The sequence below is a fragment of the Triticum urartu genome, chromosome 5A (genome assembly GCF_056163025.1).
Source record: "Triticum urartu cultivar PI428250 chromosome 5A, HENAU_Tu73, whole genome shotgun sequence".
Classification (NCBI taxonomy): domain Eukaryota; kingdom Viridiplantae; phylum Streptophyta; class Magnoliopsida; order Poales; family Poaceae; genus Triticum; species Triticum urartu.
In genome coordinates this window covers 40539439-40563758 of record NC_141877.1, presented here as the reverse complement: position 1 = coordinate 40563758, position 24320 = coordinate 40539439, and the positions used below count along the sequence as shown (strand labels likewise).

At 44.6% G+C, this 24320-nt stretch overlaps 1 protein-coding gene across 1 annotated transcript; it reads right to left on the bottom strand.

Annotated features, from left to right (window-relative positions):
• Positions 1–1754: 1754 nt before the first annotated feature.
• On the bottom strand, positions 1755–5126 carry LOC125507734 (uncharacterized). Its single transcript, XM_048672223.2, has 4 exons — positions 3703–5126; positions 3469–3588; positions 2341–3365; positions 1755–2215 (listed from the first exon to the last, which is right to left on the bottom strand). The coding sequence occupies exons 1-4, from the start codon at positions 5124–5126 to the stop codon at positions 2043–2045; spliced, it is 2742 nt and encodes a 913-aa protein (XP_048528180.2). The 3' UTR covers positions 1755–2042.
• Positions 5127–24320: the final 19194 nt, after the last annotated feature.

Genomic DNA, 24320 nt, shown 5'->3' with positions numbered 1-24320 from the left:
TCCCCTTGGTACACATTCAAGCTGTCAATCTGCATCGACTACACCCATTTCCGCCAAAAAAAATCAATGAAATTCAGTAGAAAACAAGGTTTCTAATGTCGCTAAACTGCACTAAAATGATTTTGGTACCATTCTTCAACAAAGACTCCACCATATCTTTCAAACTGGAAAAGCTTCAAATGAATTCTTCTCTTTTTGTATCGAACCAGGGAGGACCATCAGATTCAGCTCAGTACTTAGGCCATCATGTTGGCCAATCAAACCAATGTTCATTGTAGCTTATTACCAAGGTTGAGTATGAAGTAGGTCAAAGCAATGTCCCTTGCATTTTTGTGATGTCACTCTTTTTCTGGTGAACATATTGCAAGGCCTAACTTGCCTCTCAACGTTGGCACTCAATAGCTCCCATTTGATGATATCATTGACATTTGCCATGTGGTCAGATTGATTTATTGATAGTATTTTCCGGCCAATTCTTCCAAAAGAAGTTATTATATTCTCTAACTAAAAGGTATGTTTTCCTAAACCACTGTGATGCATTTGGGATTTGTCGAACCAGACAATAGCTAGTATTAGTTTACCTCTATTCTGCATTTCTCCTTTGAATGGGTGTAGTCTTTGTTGAGTGGTTCAGTTCAAGTACTCATTTTAACATGTTTTGGGTCCCTCCCTGAGACTGAGAGGACCTTCTGAGGCGAGGATTCCATATAGTAACAGTCTGTTTCATACTACCCCCTCCGTCTAGGTGTATGGACAACTAGAGTATTCCTAAAAGTCTTAGGCGCAATACATTAAATTCCTTCCTCGTTTATCTTCTAGCCTCGTACCGCTGCCCATGAAAACTAGAAAGAGGAGGCGCCCTCAAGGAAAGGACCACTGCATGCATCGTGGCTGGGTGTTGATTAGGCAAGAGATTAAAACGGTTTTGCATGCAGTACATGAAGGAAATATGCCCTAGAGGCAATAATAAAGTTATTATTTATTTCCTTATTTCATGATAAATGTTTATTATTCATGCTAGAATTGTATTAACCGGAAACATAATACATGTGTGAATACATAGACAAACAGAGTGTCACTAGTATGCCTCTACTTGACTAGCTCGTTAATCAAAGATGGTTATGTTTCCTAACCATAGACAAAGGAGTTGTTATTTGATTAACGGGATCACATCATTAGTTGAATGATCTGATTGACATGACCCATTCCATTAGCTTAGCACCCGATCGTTTAGTATGTTGTTACTGCTTTCTTCATGACTTATACATGTTCCTATGACTATGAGATTATGCAACTCCCGTTTGCCGGAGGAACACTTTGGGTGCTACCAAACGTCACAACGTAACTGGGTGATTATAAAGGAGCATTACAGGTGTCTCCAAAGGTAGATGTTGGGTTGGCGTATTTCGAGATTAGGATTTGTCACTCCGATTGTCGGAGAGGTATCTCTGGGCCCTCTCGGTAATGCACATCACATAAGCCTTGCAAGCATTGTAACTAATATGTTAGTTGCGACATGATGTATTACGGAACGAGTAAAGAGACTTGCCGGTAACGAGATTGAACTAGGTATTGGATACCGACGATCGAATCTCGGGCAAGTAACATACCGATGACAAAGGGAACAACGTATGTTGTTATACGGTCTGACCGATAAAGATCTTCGTAGAATATGTAGGAGCCAATATGGGCATCCAGGTCCCGCTATTGGTTATTGACCGGAGACATGTTTAGCTACAATAGCAAATGTTTAGCTACAGGTAGCAAATGTTTGGGATCATTAATTTAACAAAGGACACCAGCCATTACATACAGGCCAAATAGTATAGATAAATATAAGTTTCACCACCACCAAAATACAACTAATATAGTCTAGTCCAGATAAATATAAGTTTTACACCACCAAAAAATACAACTAGTTGCAGCTTCCAAAAGATGCCATGCAAGGAAGGTTAGAGGTTACAAACATTACATACTGGGAACATATAAATAATAATAGGGCAACAGTGCTCATGCATGCATCCATCGCAAACAAGAGCTAGCTAGAGCGCAAAGCAGCATCTGATATCAACGGCTTCCTTGTGATGTATGAAACGTGTGACACAGTCCACAGGGGTAACTCCCACTGGCTCCCTTTTCTTGTTGCTGGTTGTTGCTTTAGTCTTAACCTGGACAATGGTGATCTGTACATCATGCTTGGGCGGAGGATATCCACCTAGCAGCATATACGTCCGTACACATATGTTAGTACAATCCATGAACTGACTGATCACAAAAACCATGCAATGCATGCATAAATGACATTGAGATCGAGAAAGACAGATAAGTATCTATACTCACTTTGCAGTTGCACCACGTAAAACAAAATAGCACCAGAGCCCACATCTTTGCCAGCATAATCCAAGCACATGTCCTCAGCCACACAATCATCTACAAGCCATGAGAATCGCAAAAAGATGGACTCGCTGAGATACACAGAATGATCTTTATCAAACAGTTGATAAGCAGCAAGCCCTCCATCTCTGCATGTGTAGATAAAGCCATCGACAAATACACATCTACCATTTAAAGGGCACTTTGTAGGGCTAGTCCTTGGCAGGTCTTCTGAGAATGCGGCCCAAGGCATGACAACACGCCATTGCTTGGCACACAGGTCAAACAAAAGACAGGAACCTGTGAGAGCATCAGAGACTATAAAGGAATCGCCATTCACTGCTACATATCCAGATATCATGACCTTCCTCTCGAGAACATGCGATTGATCTGTCTTGCATCGCAGCCAGGAGGTGGATCCATAACTGAACCCTGTCTGATGATAAACTTCCAGAGTATCAGTAAGAGCAATGGTCACTCCACCAACTGTGATAAACAAAACAAAAGTATCAGCACTTGGCAGCCGCCGTACAGATAGACGATCCATAGCCAACGTACGGTCCTTGTTCAGACTAAACTCAAGCATGCCATCTTTTTTCCTCGAAACAGCATGTATTTTTGAGGCACTGTGAAGGAAAAAGTGCCAATTGTCACCATCACCAACATAAGGTGCAACATAGCACGACGTTTGGAGAGGCTTGCCATCATCTCCACCTTGTAACAGTGAAGTCTCATCCATGACGCCCGTATGGTAGATGACTAGTTGTGAGCCAGCTTGGCAGATGATAAATAGATCTTTATTGATACTTGTTGTAGCAACCGGACGCCTTTCGAAAGGGACTCGGTGTTGCATTGAAGCACGGCCAACCAGCGTGCGGGGGGGCATTGCCGGCAAGGGCTCATGTGGCAGGAGAGAGCACTCGCGGGCAAAGTGACCGTTGATGCCGCAGCGAAAGCAAAGGCGTGGACAGTCTTCCATTTCAATAAACTCTCTGCATGCAAGAACCAAAACGTGTCATGCACTCACCAAGAGAAACTTACTAAGAAAGATGTAAGCTAGGTTAAACATGAAGCTAAATTTGGATCAAGCAAGACCTGCAACAATCAAGCTTGTTGGAGGGTGGTTCGTGGACGTGCTGCTGGGAACTGGTTAGATACTCCTCTTGCCCTTCTTGGTGTTGCAGCAGCACCTGGGAGTCCATGTCCTCGTACTCCCTAATTGATCCATGATTAGTTGACAGTAGACAAAAAATACGTAAGCAAGGCGACCAAATAAATAAATGGTCGAATAATCTGTGGAAAAAGTAAACTAACTAGTTTGTTGCTTACTGTAGAAAGCAGAATTCCTGGTCCTCTGGATTGGGCTCCATGTCTACCCGGCGGAAAGAGGAATGCAGCACCTTTATTCCCCCCTGAGCCGGGTCATGGAGGTTGAAGGTGGTGATGATGGCATGTAGGTTGTCACACTGGCATTGATCTAACTGTTCACGTGATGCCAGGCTGATCCAGACGGAGCACATTAGCCGACCATCAAGACTGGTGAGGAAGCCACACCCATTACAGGAATTGAAAGGAGATACAGAGTCGATGGTGATGGGCGGATCCAGTCTGAGCCTCACCCTCCCCTGATCATCACCATCACCCTGGTGTATGTAGCTGAGCTTGTAGGCGTAGATGGTGTTACCACGGAGCGTGTAGATGGCCTTGTCTTGCTCCATGTACACGGCACGGCCGAGGATAGGGATGTAGTCTAGCGGCGGCCTTGTTTCATCGGTGAGCACCGGGGTCCAGTCGCGGGAGCCGGGGGCGAAGGTGAAGAAGAGGCCGTCTTGTTTGAAGGAGACAAGGATGAGGGGGCCAGGGAGCACGGCGTAGCCCTGGAGGAACCCGCCAGCCAACCACGGGTACTCGCCCTTGTCATCTTTGTGTGGGCAGCTGTTGCCGACCTGCTCCCATTGGCCGCCCCCGGGGAGCAGATGCAGGGGTCGCGTGAGGAGGCTCAACTTGACGCCATATTCCAAGATGGGGCACAGAGCCCAGATGTAGCCGCCGGCGGAGATGGGCATGCAGTTACGCCTCCTCCCTGCTTGAATCTCCGGCAGAGGAAGATGCAGCAGCAGATCCGGGGATGTGTGGGTCTGCGGCTGCTGCAGAGTTAGGTGCAGGGCATGGGGTTGCCCACCGGCACCGTCATACTCCTGGCGCAGAATGCAGAGCGAGCGGCCGTCGGGAGCCATGGCGGCGCTGGCATCGAACGTGCCGCCACTCGTCGTCTTGATGTCGTGGAAAGCCTCGAGCGCGTCGTCGCTCCCGCCAAGGATCCGCCCGGATCGCGCCACGCGGACGCGTTTGAGCCGTAGGAAGGCGCCGTCCTTGAGGCCGATGAGCAGCGACCAGGCGGGCCGATGGTCGGCGCCGGCGGGGATGGAGGAGTAGTCCCTCCCGGGGGCGACGCGGGGGATCCGGGGGGAGCAGAAAAGACGCCAGCTGCACTCGCAATGGCGAAAATGGCACTTGGACTCACGCGCCAGCTTCCACTCCTCCTCCTCCGCCGCCGCCGCCGCCATTATCGACCGCGAGCCCTCCCCCTCCCCCTCCCCCTCCCCCTCCATCATCCTCCTAGCTACGGTTAGGGTTAGGGTTAGGGATTTGCTCTCTCTGGGGTTCGGTGGGGAGATACGACTGGGATGGGATGAGGAAAGGTGGGGTACGAGGGGAGGACTAAACCCCATGGGCCGTTCGTTTTGGGGCATAGTCTTCTGTTACAACATTTTGGGCCCAACTTTTGTTACATCCATTGCTTGCGTTGCGTCTGTTCTATGTTAAAAAAAAAACTTTGATAAACCTCCTGATTTCCTGGGTCCTTTTATTGTAATTAAATAAAGTTGCCGAAGTTCAAAAAAAATCTCTACTCGTAACTAGTACAACTAGTGGGCCCATTGCGCCAAATGACTAGAAAACATGGTGGATTGTTATCTATAATGAGATGTATATACATATTTTAATTTGATAGCACAAAATTCTTGCTACCATCGCATTGAGAACATTTGCATTTTTCACTGACTTTTTGTTTGAGCAGAAAATGCATAGGCTCTTGTTTAAAAATATATGTACCTTTAAAATCATGAGTGCTTTCAAAATATTTTCATTAAGAACTTTAAGTTTGAGCAAACATGTATGATTGGAGCTTTAACTCTTCTGTATAAAAATAATGAAGGAGCATCAAACATTGGATAGCAGATGAACAACAGTTCGAAACGTCTCCGCAATAGCAGTAGCTATCGTCTATAATATTTGTTTCATAACTATGATACATCCACATAACAGGTATTTATGGTAAGGGACACCATCATGATGCGCGGGGCCAACAAAAGGGGGATCCAAGCGATAGCGTCGAGGCCTGTTGCACCAAATGGCTCAGAGACCCACTAAACCCATGTGTGCTTTGAGAAAAATTTCATGTATTAGCATATTTACTTGTCGCCAATCACGTACATTGCTCTATAAACCCCAGTTTCAGAATCATCCATTTTTTTCAAACCATGTAGTGGACTACATATATTACAAAGGAGTCTTTACACGATCAGGAATTATCAAACGACCGAAGCTCACACCGGCGTGAAGACACAATCAAAGCCTGCCGTCTTGCTCCCTCCATATGCTCCAAATGACCAGAGAGATGACTGGAGAGATAAAAGCATTTATAATTTCATAATTTTATTTCGCTCACCTTACATTCTTGACCTAGCATCCACTACACCATGGCACTACATTCCCTACCGACGTGTTCGTAAAAGTCACTTTTGCCGACCGACTATTGGAACCGCTGCGGAGTAACGGACGGTCGGTCGGGAATACACAAATCTTTGTTGTCTCATTGTCAGTCGGGAAAGGTCATATGGCCATCCTATCATCGGTCGATAGAAAAGGCCTACCAACCACTCGTCGCTAAAATAGGCCTTCGCGCACAGACGTAAACCTCGGCACCCAAAACTTGGCCCAACCCGTGAAAACTTCCCGAAAACCTAACACTACCCACAATCCATTCCTCTGGATCTCTCCTTACTCGATCCCCTCTCTCTCCCGTGCGATGCAGGGGATCTGATTCACACCACCGCCGACGACCACCGCCAGTCACCGCGGGGGTCGTCCCTCCTACCACCATCAGCCACCTCCGGGGCTATCTGTCCTTCTACCGAACATCTCCACCTCCGATAGGTCGACCGCAGCCTTCCCCATTCACGAAAGTGCGACCCTGCTCCTTTCACCGATCTCCCAGTGAGGCGATCTCACCCCTCCCTCTCATGGCGCCACCTCCCCAACCCATAACCGGATCCCTATCCTCTCCCTCCCATGGTACCAGATCTGAATGGAACAAGGTCGCTTCGGTCCTGGTGGTCCGTTGTGGGGCAGGACGCCTCTACTCCCCCCCGTTTCAGGCAACTAGGAGATAGGTACCTCCATCTCTCCCAACTAACTTTCAATGACCAGGAGCTAGCCATCCATGGCGATGACGACATTGGTAAGATCTCTTTTCCCCTCCTGCCAAAATTTCCCTGCCGCTCGACCCACAAGCCACCTCCTAAAGAGACTAATAGGTTTAGAAAAATCCTTCATGTTTATTCTAATTCTTTTAGATACTATTTACTGTGAATTTTGATTATTATGCTTGCTAGAATCTAAGTGTACTTAGTAACAATTGTATTTCATTTGGCCAACCATTTGGGCATGATGTTTACCTTCATTGGAGGTGTTCCTTGCACTATCTTTGTTTATTTGCAGGTCGGTATGGACATGATGTTGAGCAGGTAAACTGTTAGCTATTCAGTGCATTTCTTGGTGCCTCTAGGCCTTCGACTATTGTTAGCATTTCTGGGTTTCACTAAAAAACTATTTATTGGCTGAGGCTAGATTTTTGCTCCTGTACGTAAAACGTTTAGTTATTAAACATGTATATGTGACAAGTGACTTATCCATCATTGACCATGTAGGAGTAAAACATTACCTCCTGGGTGGAGTTGCAACAACAGGGTATTCTTTGGTCTATTTGTTTGGTGACCTTTGCCAGGGACACTTTCAGGTAGAAAGAGCCCTATAAACATAAAGAAACTTACATATTCGTTTGGAAAATGCAAAGCCTAGCCACTGTCACATGTTGATGCTACCATTGGTGTCCATAGCTTGGTGTTGCCCATCTCCTCTTTTGTTCTGCTGTGGTTATCAAATTTGGTAAGTTAAAGTGCTAGTTATCGACCAGAGGGGGGTGAATAGGCGATTTCCTTTTCAATTAAAATCTTCAAAGACAGGCAATGTCTTCGAAGATGCGTAAGCGAAATAGTAACTAAACAGGATACAACAGAATACAACCTACACTAGTCATGCTAGCATATGAATACAATTGAATTTGTAAAGCAGGTGCAAGCAGAACACTAGGCAAAATACAACAAATCACGAAGATAGAATGAAGACAAACAGATAATCAGAGCAAATGTCTTCAAGCAATGTCTTCAGAAAGGATGAGCAAGAAAAGACTTCACGAAACTAAATAATAAGTAAAGGAGTGAAGTGATAGAACCAGATGCTCGCTGAAGACAATGGTTTGTTTGAACAGTTCCAGTTGCTGTGACAACTGTACGTCTGGTTAGGGAGGCTGAGATTGAACTCATAGGACCTTGTCTTCACCTTATTCCCCTTGAGCTAAGACCTGCAGATCTCGCCCAATCACTCTCGTAAGTCTTCAAGTTAGACTTCCAAACCTTCTTCATAGACTTCGTTCACCGACAATCCACAATGATTCTTGGATGCTCAGAACGAGATGCCTAACCGACTGGAGGATCACAGTCCTCAAGTGTAACAAGTCTTCAGTTCACTTAGAACAAAAGGGCTTCAGTGATGCTCAACCACAATTTTGGCTCTAAGCGTTTTGGGTTTGTCCTCGCAAGAATTCTCTCTCAAAGGCTTCGGAGGTGGGTTGCTCTCAAACAACAAAAGCTGTGTAATAACTTGGAGCAACCAACCAGCAAGTGGTTGTAGTGGGTGGCTATTTGTAGCCAGGAGCAACCCGACATGATTTGTCCGAAATGATCTTGGGTCAGTGAATTACGAACATGTGTCCAACGGTCAGATTTTGAACACACACAATAACTTTAATTGGGCTAGAAGCAAAGCTGACTCAACCAACTCTGGAAGTGATTTACGCTCATTGTCTTCACTCGAAGACTTAGGATTTTTCGCTTGAGCATCACGTCAGTTTTTTGACTTCGTTTACCTCGACCCCACTTGACAGTTCGATGGTTCCTATGACTCCAGAAAGAAGAAAATGGAACTACCAAAAGACTATGTCTTCGTGCTCCATTATCTTCGGATGAATGTCTTCATGTCTCATTGTCTTCGACATGAATGTCTTCGTGAACCACCATTATATTCAATGGCTTCACATTTTTAGGGGTCATCTCTCATGGGTAAACTGAATCAATAGGGACTATTACCTGTGTTCTCCTGTGAATCTCACAAATGTTGGAAATATGCCCTAGAGGAAATAATAAAGTGGTTATTATTATATTTCCTTAATCATGATAAAGGTTTATTATTCGTGCTAGAATTGTATTGACCGGAAACTTAAATACATGTGTGGATATATAAACAAATATCGTGTCCCTAGTAAGCCACTACTAGACTAGCTCGTTGATCAAGAGATGGTTAAGGTTTCCTAACCATAGACATGTGTTGTCACTTGACAACAGGATCACATCATTAGGAGAATGATGTGATGGACAAGACCCATATGTTTTTTTGACCGAGAAACAGTAGGAAAGGCTCCTACTGTGAAATTATATTTAAAGTAACAAGATGTACAGTGGTTACATGGTTAATTACAAGCTGCCCAAGGCCCCATTTTGGGTGCCAGGTGGGTAGAGAAAAATAAAGTCCAAGTAGACTAGTGAAGTGAGTTAACAAAGGAAAGCACTAGAGGCCATCTGTTAGCTTAGCATATGATCGTTCAGTTTATTGCTACTGCTTTCTTAATGTCAAATACATATTCCTTTAACCATGAGATCATGCAACTCCTGGATACCGGAGGAATACCTTGTGTGCTATCAAACGCCACAACTTAACTGGGTGATCATAAAGATGCACTACAGATATCTCCGAAGGTGTCTATTGAGTTGGCATGGATCGAGATTGGTATTTGTCACTCCGTGTATCGGAGAGGTATCTCTGGCCCTCTCGGTAATACACATCACAAGAAGCTTGCAAGCAAAGTGACTAAGGAGTTAGTTGCAAGATGATGTATTACGGAACGAGTAAGGAGACTTGCCGGTAATGAGATTGAACTAGGTATGGAGATAACAGCGATCGTATCTCGGGCAAGTAACATACCGACAGACAAAGGGAAATATGTATGTTGTCATAAAGGTTCGACTGATAAAGATCTTCATAGAATATGTAGAAACCAATATGGGCATCCAGGTCCCGCTATTGGTTATTAACCAGAGAAGCGTCTTGGTCATGTGTACATCATTCTCGAACCCATAGGGTCCACACGCTTAACGTTCGTTGATGATATAGTACTATATGAGTTATGTGAGTTGGTGATCGAATGTTGTTCGGAGTCCGGATGAGATCACGTACATGACGAGGAGCTCCGGAATGGCCCGGAGGTAAAGATTGATATATAGGATGATAGTATTTAGTCATCGGAAAGGTTTCAAAAAGTACAGGTATTTATCGGAGTGCTGGAAGGGGTTTCTGGAGGCCATCGGTAAGTGGTGGGCCTTATGGGCCAAAGGGGGGAAGTGCACCAGCCCACAAGGGGGTTGGCGCGCCCCTCCGCCCCTACCCATGCACCAAGGAGGGAGGGAAGGAAGGGGGAGGCGCCCTAAGCTAGCCAACCCCCCTTTCCTTCCCCCTATGTCCATATATGGAAGGGGGGCTAGGTAGGCGCCTAGGGCAGCCGCCGGCCACTTAGGGCATGCTCTAGGGCTGCCTCCTCTCCCCCTCCACCTATATATATGAGAGGAGGGAGAGGGGCAACAAACACCATGATCCCCAAGCCGTGTGTGGTGCCCCTCTCCCTCTAGTTCGTTCTCGGTCATAATTTTCGTAGTGCTCGGCGAAGCCTTGCGAAGATAGTTGCACCACCACCGTCACCACGCCTTCGTGCTACCGGAACTCGTCTACTACTTCACCCAACTTGCTAGATCAAGAAGGCGAGGACGTCCTCGAGCTGAACATGTGCTGAACGCGGAGTGATAACCCACAAGTATAGGGGATCACAACAATTTTCGAGGGTAGAGTATTCAACCCAAATTTATAGATTCAACACAAGGGGAGCCAAAGAATATTTGCAAGTATTAGAAGTTGAGTTGTCAATTCAACCACACCTGGAGATTAAATATATGTAGGAAAGTGATCAGTAGCACAGTAATATGATAGTTTTGATAGTAGTAGTTGAAGGAAATATACCCAAGAGCCAATAATAAAGTTATTATTTATTTCCTTATATCATGATAAATGTTTATTATTCATGCTAGAATTGTATTAACCGAAAACATAATACATGTGTGAATACATAGACAAACAGAGTGTCACTAGTATGCCTCTACTTGACTAGCTCATTAATCAAAGATGGTTATGTTTCCTAACCATAGACAAAGAGTTGTTATTTGATTAACGAGGTCACATCATTAGTTGAATGATCTGATTGACATGACCCATTCCATTAGCTTAGCACCCGATCGTTTAGTATGTTGCTATTGCTTTCTTCATGACTTATACATGTTCCTATGACAATGAGATTATGCAACTCCCGTTTACCGGAGGAACACTTTGTGTGCTACCAAACATCACAACGTAACTGGGTGATTATAAAGGAGCTCTACAGGTGTCTCCAAAGGTAGATGTTGGGTTGGCGTATTTCGAGATTAGGATTTGTCACTCCGATTGTCGGAGAGGTATCTCTGGGCCCTCTTGGTAATGCACATCACATAAGCCTTGCAAGCATTGCAACTAATAAGTTAGTTGCGGGATGATGTATTATGGAACGAGTAAAGAGACTTGCCGGTAACGAGATTGAACTAGGTATTGGATACCGACGATCGAATCTCGGGCAAGTAACATACCGATGACAAAGGGAACAACGTATGTTGTTACGCGGTCTGACCGATAAAGATCTTCGTAGAATATGTAGGAGCCAATATGGGCATCCAGGTCCCGCTATTGGTTATTGACCGGAGATGTGTCTCAGTCATGTCTACATTGTTCTCGAACCGTAGGGTCCGCACGCTTAACGTTACGATGACAGTTATTATGAGTTTATGCATTTTGATGTACCGAAGTTAGTTCGGAGTCCCGGATATGATCACGGACATGACGAGGAGTCTCAAAATGGTCGAGACATAAAGATTGATATATTGGATGACTATATTCGGACACCGGAAGTGTTCCGGGTGATTTCGGATAAAACCGGAGAGCCGGAGGGTTACCGGAACCCTACCGGGAGAAGTAATGGGCCTTATGGGCTTTAATGGAGAGAGAGAAGGGCTGCCAGAGGTGGGCCGCGCGCCACCTCCTCCCTGGTCCGAATTGGACTAGGGGAGGGGGGCGGCGCCCCCCCTTTCCTTCTCCCACTCCACCTCTTTCCCCCTCCTAGTAGGAGTCCTACTCCTACTAGGAGGAGGACTCCTGCTTGGCGCGCCAGACCTGGCCGGCCGGCCTCCTCCCCTTGCTCCTTTATATACGGGGGCAGGGGGCACCCCAAGACACACAAGTTGATCATTGAGATCGTTCCTTAGCCGTGTGCGGTGCCCCCTGCCACCATATTCCACCTCGATCATATCGTTGTAGTGCTTAGGCGAAGCCCTACGTCGGTAGAACATCAAGATCGTCACCACGCCGTCGTGCTGATGGAACTCCTCCCCGAAGCTTTGCTGGATCGAAGCCCGGGGATCGTCATCGAGCTGTACGTGTGCTAAGAACTCGGAGGTGCCGGAGTAACGGTGCTGGGATCGGTCGGATCGGGAAGAAGACGTACGACTACTTCCTCTACGTTGTGTCAACGCTTCCGTTACGATCTACAAGGGTACATAGATCACACTCTCCTCGCGTTGCTGTGCATCACCATGATCTTGCGTGTGCGTTGGAAATTTTTTGAAATTACTACGTTCCCCAACAGTGGCATCCGAGCCTAGGTTTCATGGTTTGATGTTATATGCACGAGTAGAACACAAGTGAGTTGTGGGCGATATAAGTCATACTGCCTACCAGCATGTCATACTTTGGTTCGGCGGTATTGTTGGATGAAGCGGCTCGGACCAACATTACGCGTACGCTTACGCGAGACTGGTTCTCCCGACGTGCTTTGCACAAAGGTGGCTTGCGGGTGACTGTTTCTCCAACTTTAGTTGAACCGAGTGTGGCTATGCCCGGTCCTTGCGAAGGTTAAAACGGAGTCTATTTGACAAACTATCGTTGTGGTTTTGATGTGTAGGTGAGATTGGTTCTTACTTAAGCCCGTAGCAGCCACGTAAAACTTGCAACAACAAAGTAGAGGACGTCTAACTTGTTTTTGCAGGGCATGTTGTGATGTGATATGGCCAAGACATGATGCTAAATTTTATTGTATGAGATGATCATGTTTTGTAACCGAGTTATCGGCAACTGGCAGGAGCCATATGGTTGTCGCTTTATTGTATGCAATGCAATCGCGATGTAATGCTTTACTTTATCACTAAGCGGTAGCGATAGTCGTGGAAGCATAAGATTGGCGAGACGACAACGATGCTACGATGGAGATCAAGGTGTCGCGCCGGTGACGATGGTGATCATGACGGTGCTTCGGAGATGGAGATCACAAGCACAAGATGATGATGGCCATATCATATCACTTATATTGATTGCATGTGATGTTTATCTTTTATGCATCTTATCTTGCTTTGATTGACGGTAGCATTATAAGATGATCTCTCACTAAATTATCAAGAAGTGTTCTCCCTGAGTATGCACCGTTGCGAAATTCTTCATGCTGAGACACCACGTGATGATCGGGTGTGATAGGCTCTACGTTCAAATACAACGGGTGCAAAACAGTTGCACACGCGGAATACTCAGGTTATACTTGACGAGCCAAGCATATACAGATATGGCCTCGGAACACGGAGACCGAAAGGTCGAGCGTGAATCATATAGTAGATATGATCAACATAGTGATGTTCACCATTGAAACTACTCCATCTCACGTGATGATCGGACATGGTTTAGTTGATATGGATCACGTGATCACTTAGAGGATTAGAGGGATGTCTATCTAAGTGGGAGTTCTTTAAGTAATTTCATTAATTGAACTTAAATTTATCATGAACTTAGTCTTGGTAGTATTTTGCAAATTATGTTGTAGATCAATAGCTCGCGTTGTTGCTTCCCTGTGTTTATTTTGATATGTTCCTAGAGAAAATTGTGTTGAAAGATATTAGTAGCAATGATGCGGATTGGATCCGTGATCTGAGGTTTATCCTCATTGCTGCACAGAAGAATTATGTCCTTGATGCACCGCTAGGTGATAGACCTATTGCAGGAGCAAATGCAGACGTTATGAACGTTTGGCTAGCTCAATATGATGACTACTTGATAGTTTAGTGCACCATGCTTAATGGCTTAGAATCGGGACTTCAAAGACGTTTTGAACGTCATGGACCATATGAGATGTTCTAGGAGTTGAAGATAATATTTCAAGCAAATACCCGAGTTGAGAGATATGAAGTCTCCAACAAGTTCTATAGCTAAAAGATGGAGGAGAATCGCTCAACTAGTGAGCATGTGCTCAGATTGTCTCGGTACTACAATCGCTTGAATCAAGTGGGAGTTAATCTTCCAGATAAGATAGTGATTGACAGAATTCTCTAGTCACCATCATCAAGTTAGTAAAACTTCGTGATGAACTATAATATGCAAGGGATAACGGAAACAAATCCCAAGCTCTGCGTGATGCTGAAATCAACGAAGGTAGAAATCAAGAAAAACATCAAGTGTTGATGGTTGACAAGACCACTAGTTTCAAGAAAAAGGCAAAGGGAAGAAGGGGAACTTCAAGAAGAATGGCAAGCAAGTTGCTGCTCAAGTGAAGAAGCCCAAGTCTGATCCTAAACCTGAGACTAAGTGCTTCTACTGCAAAGGGACTGGTCACTGGAAGCGGAACTACCCCAAGTGATTGGCAGATAAGAAGGATGGCAAAGTGAACAAAAGTATATTTGATATACATGTTATTGATGTGTACTTTACTAGTGTTTATAGCAACCCCTCAGTATTTGATACTGGATCAGTTGCTAAGAGTAGTAACTAGAAATAGGAGTTGAAGAATAAACAGAGACTAGTTAAGGGTGAAGTGACGATGTGTGTTGGAAGTAGTTCCAAGATTGATATGATCATCATCGCACACTCCCTATAATTTCGGGATTAGTGTTGAACCTAAATAAGTGTTATTGGTTTTTGCGTTGAGCATGAATATGATTTGATCATGTTTATTGCAATACGGTTATTCATTAAAGTCAGATAATAATTGTTGTTCTGTTTACATGAATAAAACCTTCGATGGTCATACACCCAATGAAACAAGTTCATTGGATCTCGATCGTAGTGATACACATATTCATGATATTGAAACCAAAAGATGCAAAGTTAATAATGATAGTGCAACTTATTTGTGGCACTGCCGTTTAGGTCATATTGGTGTAAAGCGCATGAAGAAACTCCATGCTGATGGGCTTTTTGAATCACTTGATTATGAATCAGTTGATGCTTGCGAATCATGCCTCATGGGCAAGATGACTAAAACTCCGTTCTTCGGAACAATGGAGCGAGCAACAGATTTGTTGGAAATCATACATACTGATGTATGTGGTCCGATGAATATTGAGGCTCGCGACAAGTATCATTATTTTCTGATCTTCACATATGATTTGAGCAGATATGAGTATATCTACTTGATGAAACATAAGTCTGAAACATTTGAAAAGTTCAAAGAATTTCAGAGTGAAGTGAAAAATCATCGTAACAAGAAAATAAAGTTTCTATGATCTGATCGTAGAGAAGAGTATTTGAGTTACGAGTTTGGCCTTCAGTTAAAAACAATGTGAAATAGTTTCACTACTCACGCCACATGGAACACCATAGTGTAATGGTGTGTCCGAACGTCATAACCATACTTTATTAGGTATAGTGCGATCTATGATGTCTCTTACCGATCTACCACTATCGTTTTGGGGTTATGCATTAGAGACAGCTGCATTCACGTTAAATAGGGCACCATCTAATTCCGTTGAGACGACACCGTGTGAACTATGGTTTGGCAAGAAACCTAAGCTGTCGTTTCTTAAAGTTTGGAGTTGCGATGCTTATGTGAAAAAGTTTCATCTCGATAAGCTCAAACTCAAATCGGAGAAATATGTCTTCATAGGATACCCAAAGGAGACTGTTGGGTACACCTTCTATCACAGATCCGAAGGCAAGACATTCGTTGCTAAGAATGGATCCTTTCTAGAGAAGGAGTTTCTCTCGAAAGAAGTGAGTGGGAGGAAAGTAGAAAACTTGATAAGGTAATTGTACCTTCTCCCTTATTGGAAAGTAGTTCATCACAGAAATCTGTTCTTGTGACTACTACACCAATTAGTGAGGAAGCTAATGATGATGATCATGTAACTTCAGATCAAGTTACTATCGAATCTCGTAGGTAAACCAGAGTGAGATCCGCACCAGAGTGGTACGGTAATCCTGTTCTGGAAGTCATGTTACTAGACCATGACGAACTTGCGAACTATGAGGAAGCGATGATGAGCCCAGATTCCGCGAAATGGTTTGAGGCCATGAAATCTGAGATATGATCCATGTATGAGAACAAAGTATGGACTTTGATGGATTTGCCCGATGATCGGCAAGCCATAGAAATAAATGGATCTTCAAGAGGAAGACAGACGTTGATAGTAGTGTTACTATCTACAAAGCTAGAATTGTCGCAAAAGGTTTTCGACAAGTTCAAAGTGTTGACTACGATGAGAGTTTCTCACTCGTATCTATGCTTAAGTCTGTCCGAATCATGTTAGCAATTGCCGCATTTTATGAAATCTGGCAAATGGATAAACAAAACTGCATTCCTTAATGGATTTCTTAAAGAAGAGTTGTATATGATGCAACCAGTAGGTTTTGTCAATCCTAAAGGTGCTAACAAAATATGCAAGCTCCAGTGATTCATCTATGGACTGGTGCAAGAATCTCGGAGTTGGAATACATGCTTTGATAAGTTGATCAAAGCATATAGTTTTATACAGAATTGCGGTGAAGCCTGTATTTACAAGAAAGTGAGTGGGAGCACTACAGCATTTCTGATAAGTATATGTGAATGACATATTGTTGATCGGAAATAATGTAGAATTATTCTGTAAAGCATAAAGGAGTGTTTTAAAGGAGTTTTTCAAAGAAAGACTTCGGTGAAGCTGCTTACATATTGAGCTTAAAGATCTATAGAGATAGATCAAGACGCTTGATAAGTTTTTTCAATGAGTACATACCTTAACAAGATTTTGAAGTAGTTCAAAATGGAGCAGTCAAAGAAAGAGTTCTTGCCTGTATTACAAGGTGTGAAGTTGAGTAAGACTCAAAGCCCGACCAAGGCAGAAGATAGAAAGAGAATGAAAGTCATTCCCTATGCCTTGGCCATAGATTCTATAAAGTATGTCATGCTATGTACCAGATCTATTGTATACCCTGCACTGATTTGGCAAGGGAGTACAATAGTGATCTAGGAGTAGATCACTGGACAGCGGTCAGAATTATCCTTAGTGAAATAAGGATATGTTTCTCGATTATGGACATGACAAAAGGGTTCGTCGTAAAGGGTTACGCCGATGCAAGTTTTGACACTAATCTAGATGACTCTAAGTCTCGGTCTAGATACATATTGAAAGTGGGAGCAATTAGCTAGAGTAGCTCCATGCAGAGCATTATTGACATAGAAATTTGCAAAATACATGTGGATCTAAATGTGGCAGACCCGTTGACTAAAATTCTCTCACAAGCAAAACATGATCACACCTTAGTACTCTTTGGGTGTTAATCACATAACGATGTGAACTAGATTACCGAATCTAGTAAACCTTTTGGGTGTTGGTCACATGGCGATGTGAACTATGGGTGTTAATCACATGATGATGTGAACTATCGATGTTAATCACATGGAGATGTGATCTAGATTATTGACTCTAGTGCAAGTGGGAGATTGAAGGAAATATGCCCTAGAGGCAATAATAAAGTTATTATTTATTTCCTTATATCATGCTAAATGTTTATTATTCATGCTAGAATTGTATTAACCGGAAACATAATACATGTGTGAATACATAGACAAACAGAGTGTCACTAGTATGCCTCTACTTGACTAGCTCGTTAATCAAAGATGGTTATGTTTCCTAACCATAGACAAAGAGTTGTTATTTGATTAACGAGGTCACATCATTAGTTGAATGATCTGATTGACATGACCCATTCCATTAGCTTAGCACCCGATCGTTTAGTATGTTGCTATTGCTTTCTTCATGACTTATACATGTTCCTATGACAATGAGATTATGCAACTCCCGTTTACCGGAGGAACACTTTGTGTGCTACCAAACGTCACAACGTAAATGGGTGATTATAAAGGAGCTCTACAGGTGTCTCCAAAGGTAGATGTTGGGTTGGCGTATTTCGAGATTAGGATTTGTCACTCCGATTGTCGGAGAGGTATCTCTGGGCCCTCTCGGTAATGCACATCACATAAGCCTTGCAAGCATTGCAACTAATAAGTTAGTTGTGGGATGATGTATTACGGAACGCGTAAAGAGACTTGCCGGTAACGAGATTGAACTAGGTATTGGATACCGACGATCGAATCTCGGGCAAGTAACATACCGATGACAAAGGGAACAACATATGTTGTTATGCGGTCTGACCGATAAAGATCTTCGTAGAATATGTAGGAGTCAATATGGGCATCCAGGTCCCGCTATTGGTTATTGACCGGAGATGTGTCTCAGTCATGTCTACATTGTTCTCGAACCGTAGGGTCCGCACGCTTAACGTTACGATGACAGTTATTATGAGTTTATGCATTTTGATGTACCGAAGTTATTTCGGAGTCCCGGATATGATCACGGACATGACGAGGAGTCTCGAAATGGTCGAGACATAAAGATTGATATATTGGATGACTATATTCGGACACCGGAAGTGTTCCGGGTGATTTCGGATAAAACCGGAGAGCCAGAGGGTTACCGGAACCCTACCGGGAGAAGTAATGGGCCTTATGGGCTTTAATGGAGAGAGAGAAGGGCTGCCAGAGGTGGGCCGCGCACCACCTCCTCCCTGGTCCGAATTGGACTAGGGGAGGGGGGCGGCGCCCCCCCCTTTCCTTCTCCCACTCCACCTCTTTCCCCCTCCTAGTAGGAGTCCTACTCCTACTAGGAGGAGGACTCCTCCTTGGCGCGCCACACCTGGCCGGCCGGCCTCCTCCCCTTGCCCCTTTATATACGGGGGCAGGGGGCACCCCAAGACACACAAGTTGATCATTGAGATCGTTCCTTAGCCGTGTGCGGTGCCCCCTGCCACCATATTCCACCTCGATCATATCGTTGTAGTGCTTAGGCGAAGCCCTGCGTCGGTAGAACATCAAGATCGTCACCATGCCGTCGTGCTGACGGAACTCCTCCCCGAAGCTTTGCTGGATCGGAGCCCGGGGATCGTCATCGAGCTGTACGTGTGCTAAGAACTCGGAGGTGCCGGAGTAACGGTGCTGGGATCGGTCGGATCGGGAAGAAGACGTACGACTACTTCCTCTACGTTGTGTCAACGCTTCCGTTGCGATCTACAAGGGTACGTAGATCACACTCTCCTCTCGTTGCTGTGCATCACCATGATCTTGCGTGTGCGTAGGAATTTTTTTGAAATTACTAGATTCCCCAACAGTAGTAACATCAATAGTAACGGTAACACTGATATCAATGATTTTGCAGCAAGTCTACCAGTAACAACAACAATTGTAACTTAGCAAGAACAATATGTAGGAAATTCGTAGGCATTGGATTGGTGGATTCATTGGACGATATTCATCATATGACACTCATAACCTAGGGCGATACAAAACTAGCTCCAGCTCATAAATATAACGTAGGCATGTATTTCGTAAATAGCCATACATGCTTATGGAAAGAACTTGTGTGACATCTTTTGTCCTACCCTTTCGTGGCAGCGGGGCCCATAAGGAAACTAAGGGATATTAAGGCCTCCTTTTAATAGAGAACCGGAACAAAGCATTAACACACAGTGAATACATGAACTCCTCAAACTACAGTCATCACCGGAAAGTATCCCGATCATTGTCAACCCGGGGTTTACGGATCATAACACGTAATAGGTAAATATTACTTGCAAAATCGAATCTAGAACATAGATATAATGGTGAAAACATAAATGGTTCATATCTGAAATCATGGCACCCGAGCCCAAAGTGACAAGCATTAAGCATGGAAAAGTCATAACAACATCAATCTCATAACATAATGGATATTAGGGATCAAGCCCTAACAAAACTAACTCGATTAAATGATGAATCTCATCCAACTCCTCACCGACCAGCGAGCCTACGAAGGAATTACTCACTCCCGATGGGGAGCATCATGGAATTGGCGATGGAAAAGGGTTGGTGATGACGATGATTGAAGACCCCCCTCTCCGGAGCCCAAAACGGACTCGAGATCTGGCCCCCCGATAAAGAACAGGAGGTGGCGGCGGCTCCGTATCATGAAACACGATGAAACTTTCTCCCTAATTTTTTCTCCAAATATGGGTATTTATAGAGTTGGAATCAGGGTCTGCGGGTCCACCAGGTGGGTACAACCCACCTGGGCGCGCTTGGAGGGGGCGCGCCCTGGTGGGTTGTGCTCACCTAGGGCCCCCCCTCCGGTGGTTCTTGGCTCCAGTATTTTTTTTATATATTCTGAAATAATTCCCCAAAGAGTTTCGTTCCATTCCGAGAACTTCTATTTCTGCACAAAAACAACACCATGGTAGTTCTGCTAAAAATAGCGTCACTCTTGGTTAGTTTGATCCAAATCATGCAAATAAGAGTCCAAAACAAGAGGAAAAGCGTTAGGAAAAGTAGATACGACGGAGACGTATCAACTCCCCCAAGCTTTAACCTTTGCTTGTCCTCAAGCAATCACTACAAAAAAAGACACATCCGTGACATTTTGGGCTAAACGAATTTTTTCTGTCATGCTTATAACACTTTTATGATGATAATTGTGACAAAATCCGGTATCATCGTAGATGTGGTGGGCTCCTACTTCATGTAGCGACCCGACCCGAATGGATCAAGTCTCTGTGCTTAAGTGTCATCCCTGGATCGGTATGCTGACACACACACAGTACTCGAAGGATTTATAACAGAGGTAAATCACATGTATAAAGTAACGTAAATACTATTACCTCAATCCAATATAGCGGAAGCAACAAGATTGTGGACTCCCATCAACACCAACGACAAAGTTGAGTGTAGAAATCGTAACCCTAACGTATTACTTACTCGTCGTAAGAAACCTGCAACATTAGACGTTGCAGCCCGAAACGGGTCAGTACATTGAACGTACTGGCAAATTCACACCATAGAGAATAATGATGAACAATAGCTATCACTACATGCATATATGGCTGGTGGAAAAGCTCTATGGTTATAAGGTTTTTGCGAAAAGCCAATTTTTCCCTACTACAAAGGAATAAATTTATTTAACTACCATGGTGGTTGGTAATCATTGAGAATGGTTGACAGAATTCTCAATCCCAATTAAAAATAGTCATCAATAACCCAACAATATTAATTTAGAAGTAACATGATGAGATCAACAGGATAATCGAAGAACTAGATACTCAAGATGTCCATAACCGGGGACACGGCTAATCATGATTAGTTTATACACTCTGCAGAGGTTTGCGCACTTTTCCCCACAAGACTCGATCGCCTCCGTTTGTTTTCTCGCACTACATGGTGTTTGAGAAGACGGATGACCGAGACATAGTCTTTCATAAGCACTAGCACCTTACGGTGGAGTAGACCGTACCACCTACATCCCCTACATCTGCTAGTCTACCCCTGTAAGAGTTCGCACGACTTAATCAACTATGCCAGAGCCCATAATGGCTTGTGACTGCACACGGAAGTTTCTAGTATGAATAGTCTTATGATCCCTTTGAGCCTGGGTGGCGGTCCGAAAAAAAAAACAGGCAAGTCCTGATAGACATCAGGTGCCTCAATCCACCCAGATGTGTGTTTAAGTTGCCACCTTAGATAAACCATTAAAATTATCAATCTCACATCTGTCATGGACATCACTCACCCAATCCATGTCTACTAGCATAGCATGGCATAATAAGCAAACGTAGAAGTAACTCCCAAGGTTTCATAATAACAGGTAATAGGTACTACCTCATCTACTTCCCATCCCACAATTTAATTAGATCCTAAACATGCAATGTGTGAGGATTGATCTAATGCAATAAAACTGGGTTGTAGAAAAGGTATGATCAAAGTGTGAACTTGCCTTGCTGATGATCCGTGAGTCCTAGGGTTTCGACGTAACAAGCGGCGCAATCCGTGTGATCTAACGCAGACAACCAACAAGCATTCAATAAGTACTCATCTAATGCACAGGTAAAAATCGAACAAAAGATCGAACCAGAAAGTTCAACTTAAGAACTCCGGTTGCAAAGAAAGAAAGAACCGAACAAAGAAACTGAAAACAACCGGCGGAAAACAACTCGGTTCTAGCAAGTTGAAACTAGGTCAAATTTTACCGTAGCAAAAACTTAGTTAAAGTAGATTAGTCGAAACGGCGGTTTCGAAACGAAACTCCAGGCGCTTGAATCACCTGATTCCGATAAACGAGCAGGAAGAAAAACTAGAACGAAGATCGGATCTGAGATCGCGATCGCGGAATAAATCCGACGAAAAGAAAAAGAAAAAGAAGAACGGTTAAACGAACGGACGTTCGTTAACCTAGAAGAAATCTGGTGATCACGTTCGTTAGGACGAACGGTCTGGCGAACGGTCATAAGACAACTAAATCGGAAAAGAGAACGAATCCGATCTAGGGTTTCGGAGAAGAAAACCGATCGAAAAACCGATCTAGAAAACCGGAACGGTTTGGCGAAGAAATACGAATCGGAGAAAAAGAATCGGAATGATTAGAAGAAAACGATCCGATGAAAGAATAGATGTAGCGCGGGGCTACCTCCGGTGAAGTCTCCGGCGAGGAACTCCGGCGGCGTGGGCGTGGGGCGGCGGCAAGGTGCGGCGGCGGCGCGGGTGATGGGCGGCGCGCGGGTGACGCAGGGCGCGGCGGCGGGGCACTAGGCGCGGCGCGGGTGTGGGGCGCGGTGATGGTGCGGCGGCGGCAGTGGCAAGGTGCGGCGACGCGGGGTGTGGGGTGGCGCGGCGCGGTGGCAAGGTGCGGCAGCGCGGGGTGTGGGGTGGCGCGGCGCGGTGGCAAGGTGCGGCGGCGCGAGGTGTGGGGTGGCAAGGTGCGGCGGCGCGAGGTGTGGGGTGGCGCGGCGCGGTGGCAAGGTGCGGCGGCGCGGGGTGTGGGGTGGCGCGGCGCTGGGTATGGCGGAGCTCTAGGCTTTGGGTTTGATGATTAGAGGGGGGGTGCTTGGGTATTTATATTGGGGAGGGAAGGGTTTGCTTGGAGGAGGGATTAAGGAATAAGAATAGGAGTAGGAAAGATCTAAAAAAAGAAAAGTAATATACGGAACTAGGACAAAGTCTTACTAGGAAACCTAAAAGAGGCAACGGCGGCGGCGGCTCCTGCCTTGCGCCTGGCGCACGCGGGCGATGGCCCTCCTGGCCGGCGGCTTGGCTTGCGGCGGCTTGGGCCTTTGGCCCAAGTCGCTGAGAATTTTTTTTAAGGTTCGCCGCTCGGAAAAAAAACAGAAAAACAAATCTACCGGACTCCAAAACTAATAAAGTAAATTTTCCCCGACTCCTAAAAATGAGCCGAACAAAATGAACTTTTCTCCGGGCCTAAAATGCAATTTTTGAAAACACGCATTTTCCCTATCCAAATAAAATGCAAATAAAACTCTGGCAAACGAAATTTGATTTACTTATCAAATCCTCATTTTTCCTAAATTTGGGAAAGTCATATTATTCCCCTCTCTCATATTTTTGATATTGGAAAAAATAATTGAAGATGAAATAAATAAATCAAATGATCCTCTTTTCAAAATTTGAGAAAACTCTCAAATTTGAGAATAACGAAATCTCCAACTCTCTCCGAGGGTCGTTGAGTTGCGTGAAACTTCTAGGATCGAGAAAAATGCAAGAAAATAAGATATGCATGATGATCTAATGTATAACATTCCAAATTGAAAATTTGGGATGTTACACTTCATGACAAAAAATCATGTAGAAAATGGGCTTTTTGTCCTGGGCGGGCCAGAGATGCACCTGCATGACATTCTTTGGGCCGTCCATGAAGGAAAAAATCATGGTAGAAGCAAGGGAGAGGAAAATTTCGGGGAGTTCCCGGTTACGGTAGGTGGTCGGGGCCGAGCGATGCACAGAGGGATTGTGCCTTTCTCTCGTACACGTACGCGTGTGTGCGCGAGGCGTTGGGCTCTAACTGAACCCGAGCAATTTCGCTTACTGAACCCGAGCGATTGCACTAGCTACGCGCGTTACTGAACCCAGCGATCGATCCCTTGGATGTTAACTAAACCCGATCGAGCGATTCCTTCGCTACTGCTGCTAACTGAACCCGAGCGATCTATCGCTGCTACTGCTGCTTACTGAAGCCGATCAAACCTGTTGCCTCTTGATGAACAGTGAACATGGGGGTTGGTTGAACGAGTCGAGATGTACGTGGTTGGGG